At 58.0% G+C, this 24,462-nt stretch overlaps 1 protein-coding gene across 2 annotated transcripts in view; it reads left to right on the forward strand.

Annotated features, from left to right (window-relative positions):
* CHCHD6 (coiled-coil-helix-coiled-coil-helix domain containing 6) overlaps positions 1-24,462 on the forward strand; it is a 126,654-nt gene that overhangs the window by 13,175 nt on the left and 89,017 nt on the right. For both annotated transcript variants that reach the window (XM_032650283.1, XM_032650282.1), the window contains exons 3-4: positions 397-469; positions 2,062-2,206. In XM_032650283.1, coding sequence (XP_032506174.1) covers positions 397-469; positions 2,062-2,206 — 218 coding nt within the window. The remainder of the gene's footprint in view (positions 1-396; positions 470-2,061; positions 2,207-24,462) is intronic.

The raw sequence follows: 24,462 nt of genomic DNA on the forward strand, positions 1-24,462 counted from the left end.
GAAGAGTCTCCCCCCATGGCCCCCGCCCTGCCAAGCCAGCCGACACTCCGGGGCTGTGCTCTCAGCTCGGACAGAGCAGAGCTTCCCTCAGCCGGTCTGGCCTCTGGGGAAGGTGACCTGGATTCCCAGTGGCCGCAGAGGGAGGAAGGGGAATTTGGATCACCGCACTCAGGTGTCCACGCTGACCCAGCGACCAAGCCGTCCTATGCAGGAGACGGGCAGAGGGGCCTTCGGGTCACCCCTCTCCTAACCACAGAGTAAGGCTGTGTTCTGTGTCTGCCTGGGGCACATCCGTCCATGGGGTGACGTCCTGGGTCCTTTCCTGGGTGACACTGTGCCTCTGTCCGTCCGTGGGTTGCTGCTGATGGACTGACCTTCTCTTATCCCCCTTTGCAGAGTCTAAATCGCGCAGGCCGGAGAGTGGCGGTGGCCGGCGGCCCTCGGGGGCGGAGGTGGATCTCCTCAAGAGGTAAGCCGAGGGCCCACTCACCCCGGCCCTGCGCCCCGGCCCAATGCGCCTTCCTCACCGGGTACCTTCTCCTCCTAAAGGCCGGAGTGTTTGTTTGCGTCACAAATGCCATCTTATTTAGGTGGGATGCCAAGCCTGTGATCTAGGTGGCACTAGTCCCAGTGTTCAGATGAAGACATTCCCGGGTGTGGGAGGGCCAGGACTAAATGGCGAGTGGCCGCATTGCTAGCCTGGTGCGTGCCGCTGTGTTTGCAGGAGCTGCCTCCATGGACTGGCTCCAGGGTGTGGGTGGCCTCTCCCAGCACAGGCCACAGCCCAAAAGCTTCCCTGCCTGGGGGCTGGTAGGCCAGTGGCCGGGCCCAGAGGTCCCCAGAGTGCACCGTGAGACTCCAGGCCTCGGGGAAGGCAGAGCTGAGCGCTCCTCTCCCTGGGGTGTGGTCCGCGGGGCCCGGCGTGGAGTTGTCACAGCGCTGACTCAGTGAGCTGTCGGCTGGTACTGAGGGACCTCGTCTGCAGCCTCCAGGCCGTGGCCTCTGTAACAGGGACTCAGAGTTAGCTTAGGGGCCCCCGGTCAACCACGGCTGGACGGCTCCCTCTGCAGGTCAGCCCAGCCATGGCTGTTCCGTGGTCAGGGGTCAAGACCCCACCTTCTGAGAATTTCCAGTCCTTAATCCCAAGAGGCCTCCCAAAAATAAATAACCAGAACCTTTTTAAAAAAATGCTTTTAAACATTTAAAAAATGTTGAAGTAACACACGCTAATGGAAGACTTAGGATAATATATATGAAAGGAAAAAACCGCCCATAGATTCATCATCCCTTGTTAGTATTTTGGACTATTTCTTTCAGATGTCTTCTTTCCTCTAGTTTAGGGTTATTTTTTCAAACTCATGTAAAATTTTGTATCTTGCTGTTTTTACCAGTCTTCTAATTATCTTCCATTTGTTGCACCTCGTCGTAAGCGTTTTTATTGCTGAAGGCGCCGTAGGTGGGTGCTCAGTTTTAAAGCCGCGCATGGCACGGTGGGCAGTGTGGTGCTGAGGGCTTCACGTCTGTCACGTGCCCCCAGGCCGACCTGCTGCGGCCTCTTCACTGTGTGCGTTTTCTACACCCTAATAAATAACACTCCTGAGAACATCTCAGGGCCAGTAACTTTTTTCTCTCTCTAGGAAGATTTTATTAGGAAACAGGTCCAAGGATAGGGACGCGTTCAGGATGGAGAGTTGAATGTTCAAAAGCAAGGCTGCTGCTTCTGAACCTTCCTGCCCGCAGGTAGGGGAGGTGGGCTCCCCCCTCGCCCCGCCCCTCTAAAGGAGCGGCTCGAGTGAGGGTTGATCCCGTGCCCCGAGGATCTCTCATTTGGCGTTTGGCTGTCTGATTCCTCACCTGGTTGTCAGGCCTTCTGCTCCCAATCTGTAGTGTTCTGGCTGAGAAAGTGTCACACTGTCCCTGCACACGCCACTCCCAGGGAACTGTCACTGGTGCCTGACCCTCTCTGGCACCGCAGCGCTCCACCAGCCTTCACGTCCCTGGCCCCTGGCAGATGACGCGAGCTGCGTCTGCATCCGCGTCTCCTGTCTCTCCCTGGCCCAGGTGTGACAGAGGGCAGGCCGTGGTCCAGGACGAGCTGCTCCAGGTGGTGACGAGGGACACAGAGGCGGCTGCCAAGCCCCGGAGCGCGTCCCTGCGGCAGGGGGAGGGCGGCATGGACCCGGAGACGCATCGGTCCGCCCAGCTGGTGAGTGTGGGTCCCTGGCTGGCCTCCTGGCTCAGTGGCTCTGGGAAGCAGAGGTTGGCCCTGGAACCTGATGGGTCCGAAGTCCCAGCTTCTCCTCTGTGGAAAGGGTGTCTTTCTAGGGACCAGGAGTCGTTGGGGGGGGGGTTCTTATAGCCCCGGCTCTGTCATTGATTTGCTTTGTGGCCTGTGGCCTCAGGTCTGCACAGTGAGAGCTGGATCATTGGGTGCTGGGTCCCGGAACCTCATAGGTGTAAGTGCTGTGAGGACATGTATTCCAGGAGGGTGCAGAGGGAGAGTACCGTGGGCTTGGGGCCTTGCAACAAGCCAGAAACAGAAGGAGAAGTCACCCTGGGTGCGGAGCCGAGCTGTCTGCTCACTGGCTGGGGCGCATCCTCCGGCCCCAGGGAGCGTCTCGGACTGTCCTGGTGGTCACACTCGGGCTTGCGCGTGGCTCGAGAGGAGGTGGTGAGTCCGGGCCCAGCAGTGCTGGCAGATCGCGGAAGCACACCACGTTGGCTGTTGCCATTCTGGGTACATTTAACCGATGGGAGGTACCATCAGGGTCTTTCTGCTGTGGGTGCAGGCTGCGTGTCACAGCAAGAGAGGTCACAGTGCCCCAGGGGCCACCACGTCATCACGGCCCGGGTACCCTCTCCTGCGGACCCAGTCACAGTCGGCAGCGGGAGGAGGATGTTCCGGAAGCCCCAGCGCAGGTCCTCTGACATCCCTCTGCCCGGACGGCACCAGGGGCTGTGGCCGGGCCAGCCCTCGGCACAGGGAACCGGGAGCGCTCCGCTGGCTGGAGCTGGGGCTCTTTTCTAATCACGTTTGCGGAGAGGTGGGGGTGGGCGTCCGGAGAGAGCTAGGACTGTCGGGAAGTATTAATTCTCTCAGTGGTGGAGTGTGGGGTGTTCCCACACGTCCAAGGAATTCTCCACACCAGCCGCGTGTCCTACAGTTCAGCTCAGTTGTGACACTGTCTACCCGCGGTGGCATCAGATCCCCAGGTTAAGGGCTTGGTCCCACCGGGCTGTCCCCCCCCCCCGCCCCCCCCCGACCTCTCTCCCAACTTCAGATGCCAGTTGAAGCCAGGTTGTCACGTGTGCTTCTGACCCACCGGCTGTAGATGAGAGGTTCCCACGGCCCCCTCCTCAGGTTGGATTAACTTGCTAGAGCAGCTCAGAGAACTCAGAGCAACACTTGACTTACTAGATCGTAGGCTTCTGATAAGAGGCGTGGCTCAGGAGCAGCCAGATGGAAGAGACGCTCCGGGGAGGGTGTGGGGAAGGGCCCCGAGCTTCCACGCCCCTCCCCGCATCCCCCCCCCCCCCCCCCAAGCCTCCACACCTTCCCAGCCTGGGCGCTCTCTGAACCCGCTCCTTCCGGGTTTCTATGGAGGGTTCCTTACGCGGCCGTGATTGACTACATCACGGCCACTGGTGACTGATTCCGCCTCCAGCCCCCCTGCCCTCCCGGAAGGTCAGGGGCTGGGACCCACATTCCAGGCCTCTGATCACACGGTGGCTCCACTGGCATCCAGCCCCATCCTTGGGTGGTTTCCCAGAGTCAGCTCATTAACATAAGGAACGACACCTTCATCCCTCTCAGCGGAGGAAATTCCAAGGGTTTTGGGAGCTCCGTGCCAGGAACAGTGGGCAAAGACCAAATACGTCTTTCTTGTTATAAACCGTGACGTCATGTCAGGAATGGGGTGGGGAACAGCTGTAGCAGCGTCTGACACCACGTGCTCCAGAGGCCACGGCCGGGACACCAGGAGCTCACCGAGCTCCACAGAAGGGAGCTGGGTGGTGTGAGGGCCCCGCTTGGACGCCCCCTCCCGGGAGGGAGGGCCTCTACCCAGATGGGCAGATAGTGCAGCAAGCATGTGAGACACGCAGGTTGAACTGGGCCCTCGGGAAATAGCAACCATGTGGGATCCTCGCCCCTGGGAAGCTTCCAGTCTAGTGGGAAGACAGACTAGAACCGAAACTGAAAACAGCCAAACTGTTACAGTGAACGTGAGACAGAGGCAAAGAGAATATGCCTGGGACGCAGAGGCCATGGTGTCGGCCGAGGGAGCAGCTGGGCTGACCGGGCGGGCGGGAGGCGGCACTGGACGTGGTGAGGATGAGCGAGCCGTGTGCACGCACTGCAGGAGGCCGTGGACCAGGGGCCTGACGAGCGACGCCGAAACCGAGACGGAGCCCCAGGAGCTGTAGGGATGGGTGCTGTGCTCTGACCCGCGGCCGTCTGATGGAGAATCGTGACGCAGGGAGACCCCTGGTGAGGACAGGCAGGCAGCCCGACAACCTGGTGGGAAGGACCCTGGCCGGGGACGTGCAGGGTTAATCGATGTGGATGGAGCAAAAGCGTTGGCACCTGGGACAGTTACCCAGTAGGCACGGCAGCCTGCAGGGGTGGACTGTCACCTGGAATGTGGTCACCACAGCGAAAGGGATTCACAGCCTCCCTCCCTCCTGCCTCTGGTCCAGGTGTGGGTTTCTTGGTAGGAAGGGTATCTTTAGAGGGAAGAAGACACATCCTGCCAGGATTCGCCTGGACGTCTGGGGGGACGGTGTCCTCTGCCAGAGCTCTGAGGACCCGCGGGGCCTGTGGCTGCCTTCACGTTGCAGGTGTCCATGACTCCTGGTTGGAGCCCTGCTTTTGATCAGTGCCCACTTGCTCTTGCAGTTGGCGCTGCCATTCCATTTTAGGAACTCCCCTGCTTCCTGTCGTGTGTCCCTGGGTGGGATTGCAGCGGCCTCTTTCCCTGCTCTGGTCCAGGCAGGGTCTGGGCACGTGGCCCAGGCAGCCAGTCGCGCCCTGGCCCAGGACCTGCAGTGCTGGTTGAGTGGGAGGCCGCTGATCGGGAGGACCGCGCCCCGCACCTCCACGTGCCCTGGGCGTGGGCTGAACAGACACAGACAGACACGTGGCTGGTGTGGAAGGCGAGGTGAGGCCAATCGGGCCTGCTCTGCGCGTTGCCGGGGCAGAGGTGAGCGAGGCCGCCGCCGTCACCTTCACTTGGTCGGCATGGTCACAGCTTCTTTAGTGGAGGTAGCCTCAGAACTGTGCTTTGGAGGGTTTAAAGTAAGAGCAGAAAGACGGGGAGAAGAAGAACCTGAGGGGAGCAGAGGCTTTTCCCTCCTCCCCCGAGTGCCCACCAGGCGGGCCGAGGGAGCCTGCTGGGGGGAGTGCTGAGGCTGGATCCAGCCTGGGCCCCGGGCTCCTGCCCCGACCCTGCACCTGCAGCCTCGCCTAGAGGGTGCTGAGCACGCTAACATTTAGCGCGCTCTTTGCTCTGACGTTTACAGTATGGACTTTTCAGTCCTCTTCTGCACGAGGGAATAATTGAGCTCATTACTGGGAAGAGTTCATAGAACTAATAACAAGGAAAGGTAATAATTTTTATAACCTACTTCTGAGGACCGAAGTGTTCCCATTGCCTGCCCAGCGGCGCTGCGGTGAGCTGCCGGGTGTTGATGCGTGTTCCTGCACTTGCGTGTGTCTGACCCCAAGTTCCTGTACCCGAGCACAGTGAGGCCGAACAAACATCGGAGCTTGGAGCAGAGAAAGGTTTCTTGCAAGCAGACAGATGGCTCAAGCCCCAATCTCCTGAACTCTCCCAAGGGTTTCAGCAAAGTATTTTTCAAGGCCAGGGGAGGGAGGGGAGTCGCAGGGTGTGTGATCAGCGGGTGCGCGGTTCTCTGATGGAACACTGGCTGATGGTGGGGTAGCAGGGTGGGGTCTAGTATCATCTAATCTAATATCATCAGTCCTCAGGCTCCAGGAGGCCTGGGGGCTGCTCGTCATCAAGTAGTTACCATGTTCCATTTGGTGGGGATTTTCACATCTGTCAAACAACTCAGGACTGTGCAATAGATACTGTTTTCTGGGTGCTTCTGCGAGGAACTAGAGCAGAGCAAGGGAAGGGCCTGCCCTGGGAAAGCCCTGTAGGGTCCTGCTCGGTAACACGAGGGCTGCGGAACCTCAGGTGTAGTTGGGGTGGAGGCCTGGGCGTCAGCGGGGCCTGTGTGACGTGTGCTTCCCTCTGAATCGGGGACGAAGCTTGGAGCCCAGATCCCACGTTCCAGAGAGGAATATGAAAGAACAGAGCGGTTTCTTGCTCTCAGTCTTCTGGTGCGAGAGCTTTACAAACCCAGGGGATGGAGCAGTGAAGGCCTGGCAGAGCCTTCCTTTAGGGAGAGTGAGATTTGCGACCCTGCCTGTTGGATTCCTGACGCGTATTATTAGGGGTGTGAAACTCCAGTACACCTGACAGAAAGTAAAACCTTCCATCTCTTTTCTTTTCCAGTGAGCGATTCTTTTATGACGTTATATATATGTTCTCTGGGTGCCTGTCGTATGTCAGGCATTGGGTTAGTTTATTGATACAGCTGCTGTCCCCGAGAGGCTCTGTGCTTAGGGGAGTTCAGTGTTGTCACGAGTGGCCGCACAGAAGACCACGTGATCCCAGCACAGCGCCTCCCCTTCGGGAGTTGATCATCTAAGGAACAAGACGCACAGAGGTGCAGGAGGGGAGAAGTAGAAAGAAAGGCTGCTGCTGAGGTCAAACCAAAAGGAATCTGCCCAGGCCCAGGGGGCTCCTGGTGTTCAGGGCCGTCCCTCCGCAGGCAGGCGGGGCCTCCACAGGCCTGGTGTAAGGGCCGCCCCGCCCTGCGCCTGGCCACCCGTGCCCCTCCCACAGTCACGTCTGCTCAGAGGGCAGTGGCGGAGCTGGTCGGGGGTCGGGGGGTGGGAGGTGGCGGTGCACTTCATTCTTTTAGGGAATTGCAGCAGTCAGTTAGAAGGGGTAGCGTGAGGCCTCCTGGGTCCCTACTTTCCTTGTTCAGGTCAAAGTTAAAATCACTCGGCCTGTGGTTAAAGGATATGACAAATTTTAGAGAAAGAAAAACTATAGGTAGGCTCGTGTGAAAACTGGTTCAACCATATTTTAAGCTGGTTACACACCAAAAAAAAAAACCCTTTGGTTTTATTTCTCATATACTTTATACAAACTGGGGGTGGAGGGAGGGCGTGAACCCAGACGCGGGCTAAGAGCTGGCGCCACGTCCACGGCTGGGCCTCGGCGCATCAGGCCTGTGTCATGACGCTGCAGGGGTCGCGGGGACCGAGGAGGGAGCCTGGCACGAGTGGGGGCCTGTCACTGCGCTCCCCGGATCCCCGGGCACTCTGTGTGTTGCTGGAAAAGTTACAATTTATTCTTCTCTGCTTCACCTCCACCCGGGGACCAGGACACGGAGTCCACGGAACTGACCTTAGGACAAATCTGTGCAGTTCCTGCCTCCATACATCCATTTATTTGGGGGCAGATGCCTCGGGCCTTCCGCACAGGTGGTGTGGGCGTGGTGGGCGGGACGCGGAACAAGGGCCCCCCGGCTCAGCCTGGCCTTGGGAGACTCCCACCCGCACCCTCTGTTCTCTGTGCCTTTGGCCCGGCCGCCCAATGCTGTGCACCAGGACCACCTGGAGACTCAGTAAAAATATACGTACTTGGATCTTGGTCTGGAAACAGTGGATTTGACGCCGGAATCCACATTGCTAACAGCCTCCGTGGTGCTGGTGCAGCAGGCCCAGAGCCGGCTCCTGGACTGGCGTTGGGAGCCCGGGGCCCCCCTAGTTCTCGGCCCTTTTTGCTGCTGTGCCCCGCAAGATGTGTTGTGTCCCACGGGTGATGCGGCTCCCGTGGTCCTAGAGGGCAGGGGCTGTGCTGTGTGACACGAGCTCCAGGTGACCGGGCCTGATGCAGCTCCTGCCCAGATGGACGCCTTGGTCAGACTTCTCGGCCTCAAAGGGAAGCGGGAGCCTCTCGCTGAGGAGAGCAAGGAAAGAGAGCCCGCTCTGTGCTGGAGCCAGGCCTGGAGGAGCCGGGCGAGCAGGGCTCGGCGCTGGGGGGCGGGCGAGGGTAGACTGTGGCTGGAGCAGGGCAGGGATGGCCAGGTGCACCCTCGACCCCCACAGGGACCTGGCTTGTGTGCAGCCAGACCCTGGGGCCTGGCCGTGTGAGGTTGGAGGCACGTGGCGGGAGCGGAAGGAAACCCCGTCCAGGCACGTTGGACTCACTGTCCGGCCCGAGCGTGGAGGCTGCTGCCCGTCTAGGCGCCTCCCCATCGCCGGGAGCCCCGTGGGCCCCGCAGAGTTGAGGGCAGGCCAGCGGCGTCACCCGGGAAGCTCGTTGGGCTCTTGTTTCCTGTCTAGCTGTCCAGCCCACAAGGGCACCGTGGTGCGTCCTTAGATGGAAAAGTCCTGTTTTCCCTCAGCTGTTGGGCACATTTTCACCACCTGGAAGGCGAGGTAGCGGGTGGGGCACGAGCAGGGAGGAGGGGGCACCTGTGGCGAGTGGACAGCGGGTGGCCCTTCCCTCTGAAGTGGGGCCGACGCTCTGGGTGCCCAGCAAGGTGCCTTCGGTGCCTTTGTGTGAGAGGCTGGGGCTCCAGGGGCTTCACAGCCCTGCCATCTACCGGGTCTGAGGGGCCTCTGCTGGTAACGCCAGAGGCTGGAGGCCCTCCTTAGTGCTGACCTCGTGGGGCAGATGGCCGACACGGTGCCTTCCTGGTGCCACTGCTTCTTAGTAGCAGGGCACACATCACCGGGCACGTGCGTTAGTGCCGGGGATGAGCACCGAGCCAATGGTGGGCTGGATCCAGGGCGCTGAGGGCAGCCTTCCCTCCTAGGCCTCTCCAGGGTCTCGGCTGCTGGCCTCAGCCAGGCTCCTGGGCACCTGCGTGCCTGATGGGCCCCCAGGGCCCGGGACGCAGCCTCCCTTGGGGAAATGCAGCCGCGGAGGCTGACCTGGGCCATCTGACGGGCACCGGGGCTGAGGTGGCAACTTACTGGCCTCCCGCTTCGTCCCTCGTGAGGCCCAGGGCCTGGCTGAGAGTCTGGGGCCTTCCTGTTTTGAGTGGGTCTCTTGCGGCCTGGGCGAGCCTGACAGCGGGGGAGACCCGGCACCCCTGCGTGCACTTCGTGCCCGTGGGTCCTGAGGGGCCGTCCGTCCGTCCGCCTGGCCTGTGGGTCCTGAGGGGCCGTCCGTCTGCCTGGCCCCGTGGGTCCTGAGGGGCCGGCCCTCCACCTGGCCCGTCCTGGCAGCAGCCTGTTTCCCTTTTCTGCCCCTGGGGAGGAGCTGGGCCGGCACCTGCCTGCTTCTGTGCCTGCTCCAGGATGCCAGCAGGCTGGGAAGAGGGGAAGGCCATGGGTTATCTTCAGTCTGTTGTGGTTTTTTCACATAGTCTTTGGGGAGCTACCATTCTGCCTGCTCCTTCCTGTTTCAGATTTGTCAATTAGCAGACCGTGTTTGCCTCGCGGGTAGATGCCATTGCTGGCTACTGGCAGGGTCAAGAATGGGAAAGAGGTTATTTGGCTGACAAACCCAGCAGTGGGACAGGGGAGAGTCTCAGGTCTTCACTACCCCCCATGTCTGCTCAGTGGCCAAGCCAGGTCCCCGTCTTGTGTGAGTGTCTGGGTCAGCACGGCATGTGCGCCCATCGGGACAAGTTTGGCTGTAACAGAAGCCCGGGTGCGGTGGCTTCAACTGTGGGGGTGTGTTTATTTCAAGGACAAGTCGTTGGGCAGAAGGCCTGGCAGGCACTGTGGCTCGGAGCAGGGTCCCTGTCCTCCTTCCCTCTTGATCCGGCGACCTCCTCAGGGCTGCAGGGTGGCTGCTGCGCCTCCAGGCATCACGGCAGTTTCCCAGTTGGGAAGAAGGAAGGGCCCAAAGCCTTTCCTAGTGAGGTTTTGTTGTTTTATGGGGGAGGGGCAGCCTCCCTAGGGCCCTCCTCGGCAGAACGGGGTCCTAGGGCCACCTCTGGCTGGAAGCGGAGCGGTGGTGGCGATTTTAGGTGGACATTTGACACCCCCAGATCAAGGAAGGGGCTGGGCGCTGGTCGGGTGGTGGGCTGGAAGGCTCCCTGCTGCGGGACCTGGGGGCCTGGGTGCAGAGTCTCTATGGACACGGCAGAGCCTGCGCCAGCCTCATTTCCTCGCGTGTCCAGTGGGAGCGTCTGGAGCTGCTGAGAGCAGGCGCAGCGTCCAGCTTGCCATCTGGCTGGTGGGGGCAGGGGTGCCTGCACCCTCTGCGTCTGGCCCGCCTCCCCCAGGATGAGGGGAGGAGGAGCTGTGTCTGGAGGCAGCAGTGGGGGTGATTCTGCGTGGAGGGGATGCTGCACGGGGGCTGAGGTCCCGTCCTCCTTCCCGAGGAGCCGGCACCCCTCACCTGGGCTCCTTTGTTCTGAAGCCGACCTAGGCTCCCACGGGGCCCTGTGCTCTCCTGACTCCCAAGGGTGTGGGGTGGAGGGGCCGTGCTCTCATCGAAGCCCAGGTGGGAGTGCTTCCTGGGCCCCAGGCTCTCGAGCAGCTGAGGGAGCCCGCTGCCTGCGTTCTTCCCCACGGCAGGCAGTGTCTCCCACTGCTGGACGGGTCGGTTGGCTTTCTAAGGGAGGATTCTGGCGCCCTGTGCTTTGCTAGGACCGGGGGGCCGGGGGGGGGGGTGGCTACTGTGTGAGGCCTTTCCATGATGCCCCTGGGCCACCCAGTCCTGCCGCCCTCTAGCCTGGGCTTGGCCCCATGTCCCTTTGCTCCTGCTAACTCTGCCCTCTGGGTCCTCCCCTAACGCACCTGGCGGCGTCTGCCCACAGGCCTGCACCCTTGCCCCATGGCCGCTCCGTCCTCCCCCTCCTGTCCCTGGGCTGTCGGTGTGCAGCCACAGATGACGGCACGGATACGCTCTGGGTGTCAGACGGTGTGCAGCACAGCTGTTTGTGGCTGGCCGGTGGACTCAGGGCCGCCCTTGTCTTCCCACTGCCACGCTGGCCATAAATAGAAGCACATTGTGGGCACCCTGGGGAATGTCAAGCAGCTGCGGGCTGGCACGGGAGCCCATCGTGTGCTTACCCTCCTCGGGGAGGGTTCCTGAGCCTGGAGTAGCTCGTCTGTGGTGGGTGCCCCGTCTTCCTTTGTCCCTTAGACTGTCTGCGGGGCTGCCTTGGTGTTCGCTCCAGAGCGGAGGGCTTTGCACCTCAGGGTTCCCAGCCCCAGCCGCTGCTGGGCCCCTCAACTGGGGCTGGGCTGGCCTGGGGGCCGCCAGGGGCCAGGTACCTACCCGAGAGCCTCACCTCAGGCTGGGTCGCTTGGCCCAGTTTCTGGCCCTGGTCCCAGTCCGAGTGGAAGCCCCTTCATGACTGCAGGGGGCCACTGGGACCGCTGGCTCCTCTTCTAAGGTGCTCTAAGCTTCCGGAGCCGTTTTCTTTTTTTGCTTTCACCTTGTCTCCTTCTTCTCCTTGAGACCAGCTGGTGCTGCCCCGGGTTTCATGACTGGGGTCTGAAGCCCGGGAGCAGATGACTCACCGGAAGGTCTGGGTCTTGCTCTGGTCAGGGGTGGTCCTGCAGTAATCGCTGGAGGCTTGGGTCGGCTGCGTGCTCCTCTGCTCTGCGTGTGGGGTCTTCCTGCACCTCAGTTTCCCCCCCATACGGTGGTGGTGAGGATGCCCGCAGCTCAGAGGTGTAGTGGGGGTTAAACGAGGTGTATTTTAGCCTCTAGGAAGATGTCCGTGCTTAGTCGGTCCTCAGCAAAAACCGCACCTGGCCGTTTCTCAGCCAGGCGTGAGCTGAAAGCCTTCCTCGCCATAGGTGTGAGGCTCATGTTCCGCAGCTCCCCGGCCCTTGTTACTGCTCTGCTGTCTCGTGGCTCTCCTGACCTTGACCTTCACCCCAGGCGTCTGCCCACCCGGAAGGGTTCGGCCCCTCCTTCCCTTTGTCCTCCTGTCTGGCCCCACACCCGCTTCCTGTGCACCTGGGCCTGGGCTCCCAGGGCCACCGCAGGGGGTCACGCTGGGCCGGAGGGTCTTGGGCTCTGACTCCGTCACTGCTGCTGTCTCTCCCCTCTCTTCACCCTGTTCCAGGGGCCCCTGTGCCCCCCTACCCGGCGCTGTGCCGAGCCCTGTCTGCACCTGCTGGCCCAGTCCTGGCTGGGCTTTCTTCGTCCTGGCCTCGCCTCCCTCTCTTCCCCTTGGAGCTGCTCTGTCCCCTCCGCCTGCTGTCTGAAGTGCCCCTGCCCTCTGCTGCAGTGTCTTGAGATCAGAGTTTGCTTCTCAAACTCCTTGAAGTTTGCTTTTCACGGCCATTGACACTTCGTTCTCAGAAACAACAGATCTGGTGACTCTCCTTCACGTTTCCTCCGTGGGGTCAGCGAGGGCTTCTCTGGGGGGCGGGCCTGGGAGTCAAGGCCTGGAGGAACAGGAGGGGTGGGGCCCGGGGCCTGGGGCTGGGGTTCGGTGAGCTGGGGCACTGCCAACGCAGTGTGGGGACGGGGACGGGCCACCGTGGAGGGGCTTGTGGGCCTGGGGGGCGTGCAGCTTGGGTGCAGTAGGGGCCCCCAGGAGGGTTTTCACAAGGTGCTGCTGTATGGAGAACAGTCCTGCTGAGAGGCCATGGCGGCCTGGACAACGGACGGCGGCCAGTGGGTGGGAGGAATCGGGGGGGAGGAGTGGACAGGTGGGGGAGGGAGAGGAAGAAGGAAGGCTTGTGCGGGGGGTCTCAGTGCCACCAGGGGGGCCTGGGGAGTGCGCCCTCTCTGGCCTCCTGCCTGTCCCCATTCCCAAATAGGCGAGCTGTCCAGGGGGGTCCCGGTGTGCAGGAGGGCAGAGAGCAGGTACGTGAGGAGGAGGCCCCCAGGGGCATGCGCTCCTCCTGGTAACAGTGCAGGGTGGGGGGTGGTCTGGCGGTTCCTTGTCCCAAGAAGGGGAAGGGACCATAGTGCAAGTGCCCACTCAGTAGTTTGAGGGCCAGATCCAGGCACCCTCCTGGACGAGCCTTGTTGCCCAAGGTGGCCGCGTGGCCGTGCCTAGCTGCAGGCTGGGGACAGCGGGAGACCTTCTCTGGGGTCCCCACAGAGCCGCCCCTCATCTGCTTGTGCCCTGCCCTCTGCTCAGGGCCTAACGGCTGTGGGTACTGCCCAGACGGAGCCCTCTAGCAGAGCGTGTGCAGAGCAGCCGTCTTCGCCCTGGCCCTGGGCCCTCGGTCACTCGCTGTCACTGCTGCTGTGACAGCACTCTGGTCTGCACGTCCGGCAGCGCCTGCGGCAGGCGCCGCACCCCCAGCTCCGCCCGGACTCCACACGGCTGTGCGGGAGCAGAGGTGTCCCCGAAGAGCGCACTGTTTTTGGCTGTCCCTTCCCAGTGGCCATTGGCCGTCCAGGCAGCTGGCCTGGGGGCTTCTGCAGAGGCCTCAAACTCGGGCCTGTTGTTGTGAAGAGGCCCTGTCGGGAGTGTGCTGCGGCCCGCGGCTCTTCCCGGGCCACCTGCCCACAGTTGGGCCCTGGCCAGGTCTCAAAGAGGAACGGTGATTTCCAGCAGGTCAGGTGGAGTCAGACAGGGGAAGTCCTCCTGGGCTGGAGCGGGATGCGAGGGGCGGGACTGAGGTCGCGTCCGAGCTGGCCTGGCTGAGGATGGCAGTCTCTGCAGTGTGAGGCCCTGGCTCAGGCCCGCGTTCCCTCCCAGGCCCTCCCCTGAGCGAGTAGAGCCACGGGCTTTCGTGCTAACTCTCCTGCCCTAGCCTGAGCCTCGTGCGTCCCGGTTAGCGCTGCCCCGCCTGTCGCCACAAGCGGAAAGCCCTGTGGCAGGTGCTCAGCCCCCTCCCATGCTCACGCAGGCTCTGGCGGCAGTGTCCAGGCCCAGCCTTCCCCCTCCTCCCAGGAAGATGCAGCCGACTGAGGGCGGCTGCTGCTCTGCTGACCCCAGCACAGCCCTCTTGACCTCCAGAGACTCTGGAAGGCTGGCAGAGAGAGGTGGACATGGAGGGTGGCCTCGTCTTTCTTGCCCTCTGGTTTTCCCTGGAGCCCCCAGGACTGCAGGAGGGATCGTGGGTCTCCCTTTCGTCCACCCTGCGGCCCCGTGGGGCTGGTGTTTGCCCCCGGTCTGTCCTGGCACTCCCTTGCTCTTTCTCCCTGCGAAGAATTTGCCTGTGTTGCCCTGACTTGATTCCTGTCTCTGCTCCCTTGGGGGCGCTGGGGATTCTGCTCCTTTGCTGGGCTCTCTGGCCAGAACAGTCCTGAGTGTCTAGGATCTTAGTGTGGAAAATTTTTAATTGTTTGGTCACGTCCAGCAGCCGACGTTGGAGGCTGTGGCCTAGCCTGGGCTCAGGCGCCGGACTGCCTGGGACAAGTCCTGCGTCCTGGCTGTGCTCCTTGGTCGTCACTTAATCGCGCGTGTCCCTTCTCTTATAGGGGGCAGTGCTCGTGCCTGGTCAGCCCCTAGGTTTTCTGCAGAGTCTCGAGATAATGCACGGAAGGTGCTGGGGGGTACTTGGCACACGGCAGACGGAACGTTGTTCTCGCGCGGCTCAGTGGGGCCAGGGGTGGGGGCGCGTGAGTCCTGCTGTCCCCCCTGCCCCAGATGCGCCCGTCACGCCTCATGAAGCTCTCTCCTTTGAGGCCCCGGAAAGGGGTTTCTGTTCTGAAGAGTTCACGGCAGGCTTTGGACCAGGCAGATCTGGTACCTGGTACCTGGTACCTGCCGTTGCATTGCCTGTGCTCCCGGGGCTGGGCGTTCAGGTCGGCGCTGCTTGTGCGGGTTTGGGAAGGTGGGGAAGAACCCAGCGACCCCATTCTGCTTCTCATCCATCGCTGGAGCAGGCGGAATGACTGTGGTTGTTACCACAGCCAGCATCCTAGTGCCCTTGGTGATGGGAGCCTGAGGCCGAGTGCTGGAGCCTCTTCCTGTCGTGCGTGTTCAGCCCACGAGGTGGCAGTCCTGGGCCGCGCTGGCTGGGAGGACGGCTGCGGGGAGCAGGCCTGGGCAGGGGGAGGGCCTGGATCTAGCTGAGGGGCTTGAAAGGCCCCTCGTCCTGCCTGACCTTCCCCTGCCCCCTTCACCTTCTGCCAGGAGAGCTAGGCCTTGGCCTCTGTCCGTCCCCGGGCCTCCCTTTGTTGTGCTGTTCTGGGGGTCGGTCCCGATCCCCCAGTGGGGCTGCCCAGAGGGACAGGGGTGCAACCTGTCTTCCCTCCCAGTGGGGCTGCCCGGGGGAGGGCTCCCCTCTTCTCCTGCTGTATTCTCACCCAGAAAGTCGCTGGCGTCCTGTAGAGGAGGGATAGTGGGAACCAGATGAGGGATGGGAAGTGTTGGGGTTTCCCGCTGGGCTGAGCTGCGCTCCGGCTCGCAGCTGCCCGCCGCTTTGCTCCTGGAGCAGCTGAGTCACTGCTTTCCTGGCCACATACTGAGGTTGGGGCCGGAGAAGAGTCTGCGGTCCTCGTCCCGGTGCTCTTCCCACCGGCATTCGGGGGCGACGTGGGGCTCCATCCACAAGCGCCTCCTGCGGGGCCAGGCCACCGCACGTGCCTTCTTCTCAGCTCCCTTTTGCAAAATGAGCAGATTCTGACTTTGCTGTGGGTGGACAGATGCTGTGGTTTTGGCAGCCCTGGGATTTTTCAAGGCCCAGGGAAGTCAGCTAACAGCAGCGACTGGAACTTCCCACGGCGAATAGCTGTTGGGTTTCAGGACCCTCCAGCTGGCCTCTGAACGTCCACTTTCCTGCTGAAACCAAGATCCTGGTGGCTTCTGCCGCCCTTTCCCAGAGGCCGAAGAGGAGGGGTCTGCAGGCGCTCAGCTGGGGGGCTGCGGCCCCTGCTCACCTGCCGTAGCTCCTTCCAGGCCACTGGCCGCCGGGGTGGGTCCTGGGCAAACACTGCAGAGCTTGTGAGTCGGGGCCTTGTCGGGCCTGGAGACCAGCAGCTCCTGCCTCTCTCCCTCCTCCCCTTCCCCCCAGCAGGCAGGCGCTCTGCCCAGAGCCTTCGTGGGCCGCCTTCCACACCGGCGGGGAATCAGGGCCTTTGGGCTTTCTTCTCTCTCCCCCGTGGGCCACAGCACTCCAGCGTGCGTCTCGAGTCTGAGCCCCCAGACCTGGGGCCACCCGAGAGACCCAGCGGGGCGTCTTCCCTGGGGCTGGGGGATGGTGTCCCCGTTCTGGGTGGAGAGTTCCTGGCAGCACAGACGTCCCTGTGGCCCTGGGCTTTAATCTCCATTTACAGGGACACGAAGACAGGGACCTAGGCCATGTCAGTCCGTAAAAGAATCACAGCTGACACAGCGACAGGTCTCTGAGCCATAGTCTGCACGGACCGGAGAGGGGGGTGCTGAGTCATAGAAAAGCCCAGAACGTCCACCTGTGTTACTCAGACCAGTTGTGCGGCCTTGGTGCCGTGTCTGCGGGCGTCAGTGTCTCCACCTGTGCCGGGGCAGGGTGCCCCTTCAGAGCCTCCCTCAGGAGACGTGCCAGCAGCCGGCTCAGGGCCAGGCCCGCGCAGCGTCTCCTTCAGCCCCTGCGCCCGCGCGCGGCCCGTGGAGGGTGTTCAGACCCCGTGCACGTTGTGCCGGAACACCCCGTGGCCCCCCTGGGCTGAGCTCCTTCCGAGGTGCTGGCTGTTGGCGGAGGAGGGAGCTGGGGCAGGAGGCCAGCCCGTCCAGGAACATTCTTCCTGGCGTTTCCTCTCCAGAGCGGGCAGCTTCGAGTGGCTCAGCTGCCAGATGACAATCCTGTGTGCTCTCCCTAATTGGTGTTCAGGGGAGATTGATTTTTGCCTGTGTCGCTGCTGCTGGAGCCCCGATGCCTCTCTCCTTAGGGACTACGTACCTCCAGATGAATTTTGTTTTAAGCCACCGCAGCATCCATCCTCCACTTTTCTAGAAGGACGCGTTTAGGAGAGATGAGGGTAGGTACCTTCTGCCAATTGATCTTGGAGGCTGTCCCTTAAAAGGGTCCCAGGAGAGAAGCTGACGGTGGACGAGCAGATGGCCACCGGGAGGAAGTGAGTCTGTGGCCAGCCTTCCTGGGTCTGACAAGTGGTCATCTTCTAGATTCCTGGGGAAGGGAGCCTGCAGGAAAGTCGGAGCCCCTGAGCAGACGTACAATACCCTGCCAAAGAGGGAGCCAGGGCAAGCGCAGGGCGGACGTCAGGCGCAGAGGGCACCAGGAGGGGACTGAGGAGGGGAAGGGTACAGGAAACTCCAGCTCTCCGCACGGTCGCCCTGGCTGGCTCACGGCGGATGGACCTCGGCGGGGAGGGGTGTGCAACTGCAGACCATCGGAGCTGGGAGCAGGTTCCCAGCCTGTCACTGGGTAGGGGACTGAGGCCCAGATGAGGTGTCGATCCTGTCCAAGGACCTGAGCTGGTGCCCGTGTCTGAAAGCCCCTGGCCTGTGTCTTGGGCTCTGGGCTGGCCACGCCAGCTGGGGTCATCTCTGAGGCTGGGCTGCACGCGTGGCCTCAGGAAGTGTCTCTCACACCGTTCCTTGAAGTCTGGTAGTTTCCCTGAGCTCCCCAAGAATTCTGCAGTATATCTGTATTTGAGTCACTGTAGCTCTTTTTTTTGGCAGCCTGATTATTTAGACCTGACAGGTAGGTACAACTGTCTCATTAAACGCAGATATATTTGTGTGGCTTGGAAAAAAAAAATGGAACATTCCATTAGTCTAAAACAAGAATACCGGTCGTTCCTTTTATTCGTAAACTCAGTGTATTAGAATTTGCTGTCATTACGCGTATGAAGTGGAAACGTAGCCTCTCTAGTCCCTTGTTGCTGTGATCTGCTCAGGTGCTGGGTGCTGTGGTGCGTCCCGGCGGGTGTGTGTGCAGAGCCTCCTGTTGCCGGGGTAGGGACAGGCTCTGCAGATGCTCCAAGGCTCAAGGGCCCCTTGCCCAGAGCCCTGCAGCAGGGCTGGGCTCTAGGCGACATCCCCCTGGCCGTGTCACAAAGAAGGAATGCAGGGGGTTGGGTTGGAGAGTGGAGGACAGGTGTGCTTTTCTCTCTTCAGGTCACACATTTTAAAGTTAATTCACTGCATTTGCTGCCTTCACATTCTTGTGCGACCATCCCCTCTACGTAGTTGCAGAACATTTCCGTCACCCTTGCGCGGCTCTTGGGTGTGCTGTTTCCTATGGGACGTAGCCTATGAGCAGGGGCGGGCACGAAGCGAGGAAGCCACCGGGGAGCACCTGGGGCAGAGCTTGCCCGGTGGAGGGGACGGCGAGTGGGGCGGAGCTGCTCTGGGGACTCAGAGGCCTCACCAGGAGGCCAGGAGCTGGGCACCGAGCAGGGGGAGGGGGCACTGGAGGCGGGGTGGGTGGGCCTGCTGCAGGCACTCAGTGGGTGCTGCGCCCTCCCCGGCTGCCCCGCTGGGTGTCCCATCATAGCTCCTTGTTTATCTCAGTCTGGTTACCTGCATGTATCCTGTTAAGCGAGGCAAGAAGGCATGACGTGTGTTTCGTTTGTGTCCTTCTGCTCCTGCAGACTGGCTAGTGGTTACACATCTCTACTTCTTCCTCCCATTTGTTTCCTCATGGATAAAAATCTAAAAAAACATCAAACAGTATTTAAGATTTCCTTGATAAAATTGCAGTTCTACTTTTCTTGAGGGCATTGCCTCAAGAAAAAAGAGATATGACCTATCTGGAGAAGATCCAGGGAAAGAGACCTAACTTAGTAAAGCAGGGGTGAGAAGGAAGCAGGGCTTCTCTGGGGACAGTGCTGACAGTGGGGCCCCTGTGCCCCGGCAGGCCAAGGCTGCGTTGTTTACAACGCACGGACTCCTTCACCAAACTCAGACCAGGGCCAGGAGGGGTTTCTCCAAGATGGAATGGGAAATGCTGGTCTTACTGAGCACAGGGCATCTTGGGGGGGATACCATGAGGTGGCACACGCCAGAAACCTAAGCCAATTTTAAGGAAAGTTTAGATCAGAAGTGGCTGAGCAGGCTGCAGAAACCAGTGAGAATTGGCAACGGGACACAGCAGGGTGCGGTGAGGACTCCCAGGGCCCCTCCCAGCCGCCCGCTGCCCCGAGTGTGGGCCCAGGGGTGCCGAGCTGGAGATGCGGGGCTTATGGGAACTTTTAAATGTCAGCAAGTATTCAAACTGAAAAAGAGAAGAGGAAGGAGTTGGAGGAGAAAGAAACTGTGGTATAAACAGGACCAGCCTAGAGGCTGATTATGGTCCAAGGCCCTCTGACTTCCAAAGGCCCTCCGGTTTGGATGAGCCTCCCATCAGGTCTTTCGGGGGAAGACAGGCTGTCAGTAAGTTGAGGAGCTGCAGTGCGGGACCAGGTGGACTCTTCTAAACGCTGTCCGTGGCCCCGCTGTAGCCTGAAGTTTGCCATCAGTAAAACAGGCCGCCAGCAGCTGCTGCTTCACGTCCACCAGGAGCCTTCTAACGTTGATTAAAAGGCGCAGTTAGATAGAGGAGACCCTCGGCGAGTTGACGGATCTTCCTGCGGCCGTCCGTGCCCGTCAGCGGCGCCGCCCGGGGTCCCCTCCAGCCTGCAGCCGTCTGCTATTTTTAGCTCTTCTGTAACTCCGTTAAACCATACTCACCTCCCCGGGCCACTGTATGTTTAATTATGTAAATGGCATCACAAATCACTGTGGTGTTGAACTACATCTCATCTCTCAGAGCAAATCAAAGCACGTTCCACCGTGTCTTGTTGATCATCCATCCCGCCTGGAAGTAGGCACAGGGCAGGGCGGCGGCTTTCTGCTCGGGAAACAAGTCGGGAAGAGGGTGGTGTGTGGGGAAGGGCCTCATGGGATGGATGCAGGATTGCTCTGATGGTGACTTTCCTCTCTTAACTCAAGGTGTGCGTTTCGTGTCTCTGTTAGGCCAGCTCCTGGCAGACATATTTACTTCACTTGGCTTTAATTCTCCAGCCGCTGTGCAAGGTGGTGTCTGGGCGAGGAGGTGGCTGTCTGTGGAGGGCAGCTGGCACGCTGTCCTCTGGAGGCCCCCGAGGGAGCCCGCTCTGACCCTGGCTCAGGTTGAGGCCGGGCGCCTTCTCCCGGCAAGGCCACCGTCTGTCTGGCCTGAGTCACCGACATTGGAATTCAAGCTCCTTTTCTTGTGGTGGGTCTTCAGTAAAGAAGAAGGAGCAAGACAGGAATAAAGACACAGACCTACTAGAGAACGGACTTGAGGACACGGGGAGGGGCAAGGGTGAGCTGGGACGAAGTGAGAGAGTGGCATGGACATAGATACACTACCAAACGTAAGGTAGATAGCTACTGGGAAGCAGCCGTACAGCACAGGGAGATCAGCTCGGTGCTTTGTGACCACCGAGAGGGGTGGGATAGGGAGGGTGGGAGGGAGACGCAAGAGGGAAGAGATATGGGGGTATATGTATATGTATAACTGATTCACTTTGTTATAAAGCAGAAACTAACACACCATTGTAAAGCAATTATACTCCAATAAAGATGTAAAAAAAAAAAAAAAGAAGAGCGAGCTCTCTTTCTTAGCTCTGCAGCTGCTTAGCTCCTCCGTCCCACAGCCCAGCCCTGCTGCCGGCTCCGCACCCTGCTTCTCCCTGGGCCAGGGCTTTGATTCTGGCCGCTCCCTGCGGTGATTCTCTCGGGGGCCGTGTCTCACAACACGATTCTCTTCCTGCCGGGCTGGTGCTGGGTCTCCCTGCACCGCTGTGCTGATGGCTGAGCTGACCGCTGCGTCCTGTGAGGTCCTTGCAGGTACTGGCCTCTCATCCGTATCATCAGGGACCTCATCTCCCGAGAATGAGAACATTCTTCTCCCCAACGGCAGCAAGGTGACCGTGCTTCGTACCTGACACGGAAGTGGGGGGCAGGTTTCCTGGGCAGCCCAGTCACGTCCTTGAAGACTGGCTCCTGAAACCCAGGGTCGGGTCAAGGGGCCTGCGCTACGTGTGCCTGTGCCTCCGCGGTGTCCCTCCATCTGTAGAACGGCCTCCAGGCACTGTGACGCTGGCAGTGCCGAGGCATCCAAGCCGTGGTTTTCTAGCGCGTCCCTGAACTTGGTGCAGCTGGTCATTGCCTCACGATTGCGTTCAGGTCAGAGATCGCGTTCCTCTTGGCGAGTCAGCTCAGGGGCACGCGATGCCACCTCGCCTCAGCGTGCGGGTGATGTTAAGTGTGATTGTTGGTTGAGATGGGTGGACCAGATCTCTCTGTCTCACAGCACCTTCTCCCCTGAGGTGAGCTAGCAGTCTTGGGAGTCACGCTTTGGGACTCTGGAATATGCTGCTTCCAGCCTTTTACCCAGCGATTTTCTATCCATTCTATTCATAACATCCTTCACATTTTTAAATCATTCTTTTCCTTTGGTGACGTATACATAACATAAAATTTGCCGTCGTAACCATTTTAAGTGTACAATTCAGTGACATTAAGATTATTCACAGTACTATACAACTGTCACCACCATACGTTTGAGGAACTTTTTCATCTTTCTAAACAGAAACTCTGTCCCCATGAAACAACTGCTCCCCAGTCCCTCCCCCAGCCCCTGGCAACTCCCACTCCACGTCCTGTGTCTATGGATCTCACCGCTCGAGGGGCCTCAGTGAGTGGAATCACACAGGATCTGTCCTTTTGTGACTGGCTCGCTTCATGTGGCGTAATGTCCTCAAGGTTCATCCATGTGGTAGCAGGTGTCAGATTGTCTCCCTTTTAAAGGCAGAATCATATTCCATTGCACGTGTAGACCACATTTTGTTTATTCATCCACCTGTCACAGGCACCTGGTCGCTTCCACCTTTCGGCTGTTGTGAATAACGCTGCTGTGAACGTGGGTGTACAGATCTCTCTTCCAGACTCTGCTTTCAGTTCTTTTGGTATATACCCAGAAGTGGAATTGCTGGATCATATGGGAATTCTATTTTTAGTATTTTGAGCATGGAACTGCCATGCTGTTTTCTATAGCAGCTGCAGCATTTTCCATTCTTACCAGCAATGTATAAGGGTTCCAATTTCTCCGCTTCCTCACCAACATTTATTCTTTGCCGTTTCTGTTTTGTTTTGTTTTTTTATAGCCATCCTAGTAGGTGTGAAGTGGTATCTCGTCGTGGTTTTGAGTTGCATTTCTCTGATAACTAATGATGTTGAGCATCTTTTAATATACTTCTTGGGCATTTATATATTTTCTTTGGAGGAATATCTCTTTAGATTCTTTTGCCCATTTTTAAATTGGGTTTTTTTTTTATTATTATTGGGTTGTAGGAGTTCTTTATATATTCTAGATACAAGTTCCTAATCAGATATATGATTTGCAAACATTTTTTGTTTTTTGTTTGACAGCTTCTTGATAATGTCCTTTGATACAGAAAGTTTTTAATTTCAATAAAGTTCAACTTAATCACTTTTTCTTTTGTTGCTCATGCCTTTAGTGTTACATCTAAATCTATTTCCACTTAAAAGGTCATGAAGTGTTACCCCTGTGTTTTCTTCTAAAAATTTTATGGTCTTGATCCTTGGTCCATTTTGAGTTAGTTTTTTATATGGTGTGAGGTAGGGGTCCAACTTCATCCTTTTGCAGGTGGACATCCAGCTGGCCCAGCACCATCTGTTGAAGGGACCATTCTTTCTCCATTGGATGGTCTTTGCACCCTTGCCCAACATCAATGGCCACACGTATATGGGTTTATTTCTGGACTGTCAGTTCTCTTCCGTTGGCCTACCATCTATCCTTAATGCCACTACCACACTCTTTTGATTGCAGTAGCTTTGTAGGAGGTTTTGAAATTGCAAAGTGTGAGTCTTTTTATGTTGTTCTTCTTTTTCAAGATTGTTTTGGCTATTCAGTCCCCACTGCAGTTCCATGTGAATTGAAGGATTGATTTTCCATTAATAGGGAATAAAAGATGTTAGAATTTTGGTAGGGATCGCATTGAATCTGAAGATTGCTTTGGGTTGTTTATTAGTTTCCTAATGCTGCCGTAACAAAGTACCACAAACTGGGATGGCTTAAAAAACAAATAAAGGAATTCTCAGGGCCAGGCTGTGTCTGAAAGAACTCCGGAGGAATCTGTTCCGTGCCTTTCTCTTGCCTTCTGGTGTTTGCTGGAAATCCTTAATGTTCCGTGGCTTGCAGCTGCATAATTTCAATCCCTGTCTCTCTCTTCACATGACAGTCTTCCCTCTGTGTCTCTGTCTCTATGCCCATATTTCTCTCTTCTTGTAAGGACACCAGTCATACTGGATTTAGGTCCCACCCTGATCCATTGTGACTTCATCATAACTGATTACATCTTTCCAAGTAAGGCTGCATTCTAAAGTTTCGGTGAATGTGAATTTTAGGAGGATACTATTAAATTGGTAGTATTGATATCTTTTTCTTTTTCTTGATTTTTTTGATGTGGACCGTTCTTTTAAAGTCTTTATTAAATTTGTTACAACACTGCCTCTGTTCCATGTTTTGCTTTTTTAGCTGCAAGGCATACGGGATCCCAGCTCCCCGACCAGGGATTGACCCCCCCCCACACACACACACACATACATACACACACATTGGAAGCCAAAGTCCCAAGCACTGGACCGCCAGGGAAGTCCTGGTATTGACATCATAATGATATTAATTATTTCTAACCATGAACATGAGGTGCTTTTCCATTTATTGAAGTCATTTAAATTTCAGCAGTGTTTTGTAGTTTTCAGTGTATAATTCTTTCATATTCTTGTTCAATTTATTCCTAGGTATTTTATTCTTTTATATGCTCTTGTAAATGAAATTGCTCTCAATTTTATTTTTGGATTGTTCATTCCTGGTGTAGAGAAATACAGATGATACTTGAGTGTTGGTCCTGTACCCTACAATTCTGCTGAAATCATTTTATTAGTTTTAATAGCTTTAGAACTAATAATAGCTTTAGCTATTGGAACTACTAGCAAATGGAAGTGTCCTTCTATTCCTAACTTAGGGTTCTGAGAGTTTTTATTATGAAAAATACCTTTTCGTAATAAAAACTGTTGGATTTTGTCAGATGCCTTTTCTGCATCAATTGAGACGATTACATGTGTTTTTCCCTTTTGTTCTATTATCATGATGTATTATATTGATTGATTTTTCTCATGTTGAACCATCCTTGCATTTCTGGTATAAATCCATTTGATCATGGTGTATAATCCTTAGACTGTGACGTTGGGTTTGGCTTGCTAGTGTTTTGTTGAGGATTTTGCCTCTGTGTTCATAAGGGATATTAGCCTATATCTTTTTGTGTGTGTGTGGTACACGGACCTCTCACTGTTGTGGCCTCTCCCGTTGCGGAGCACAGGCTCCGGACCTGCAGGTCCAGCAGCCATGGCTCACGGGCGCAGCTGCTCCGCTAGCCTATATCTTTTTTTGTGATGTTGTTATCTGGCTTTGGTGTCAGAGTTATGCTGGCCTCATAGAATGAGTTAGGAAGTGTTTCTTCCTCTTCAGTTTTTTAGAAGAGTTTGAGAAGGATTGGAGTT

Source organism: Phocoena sinus, chromosome 11 (genome assembly GCF_008692025.1).
Source record: "Phocoena sinus isolate mPhoSin1 chromosome 11, mPhoSin1.pri, whole genome shotgun sequence".
NCBI classification, from domain to species: Eukaryota; Metazoa; Chordata; class Mammalia; order Artiodactyla; family Phocoenidae; genus Phocoena; species Phocoena sinus.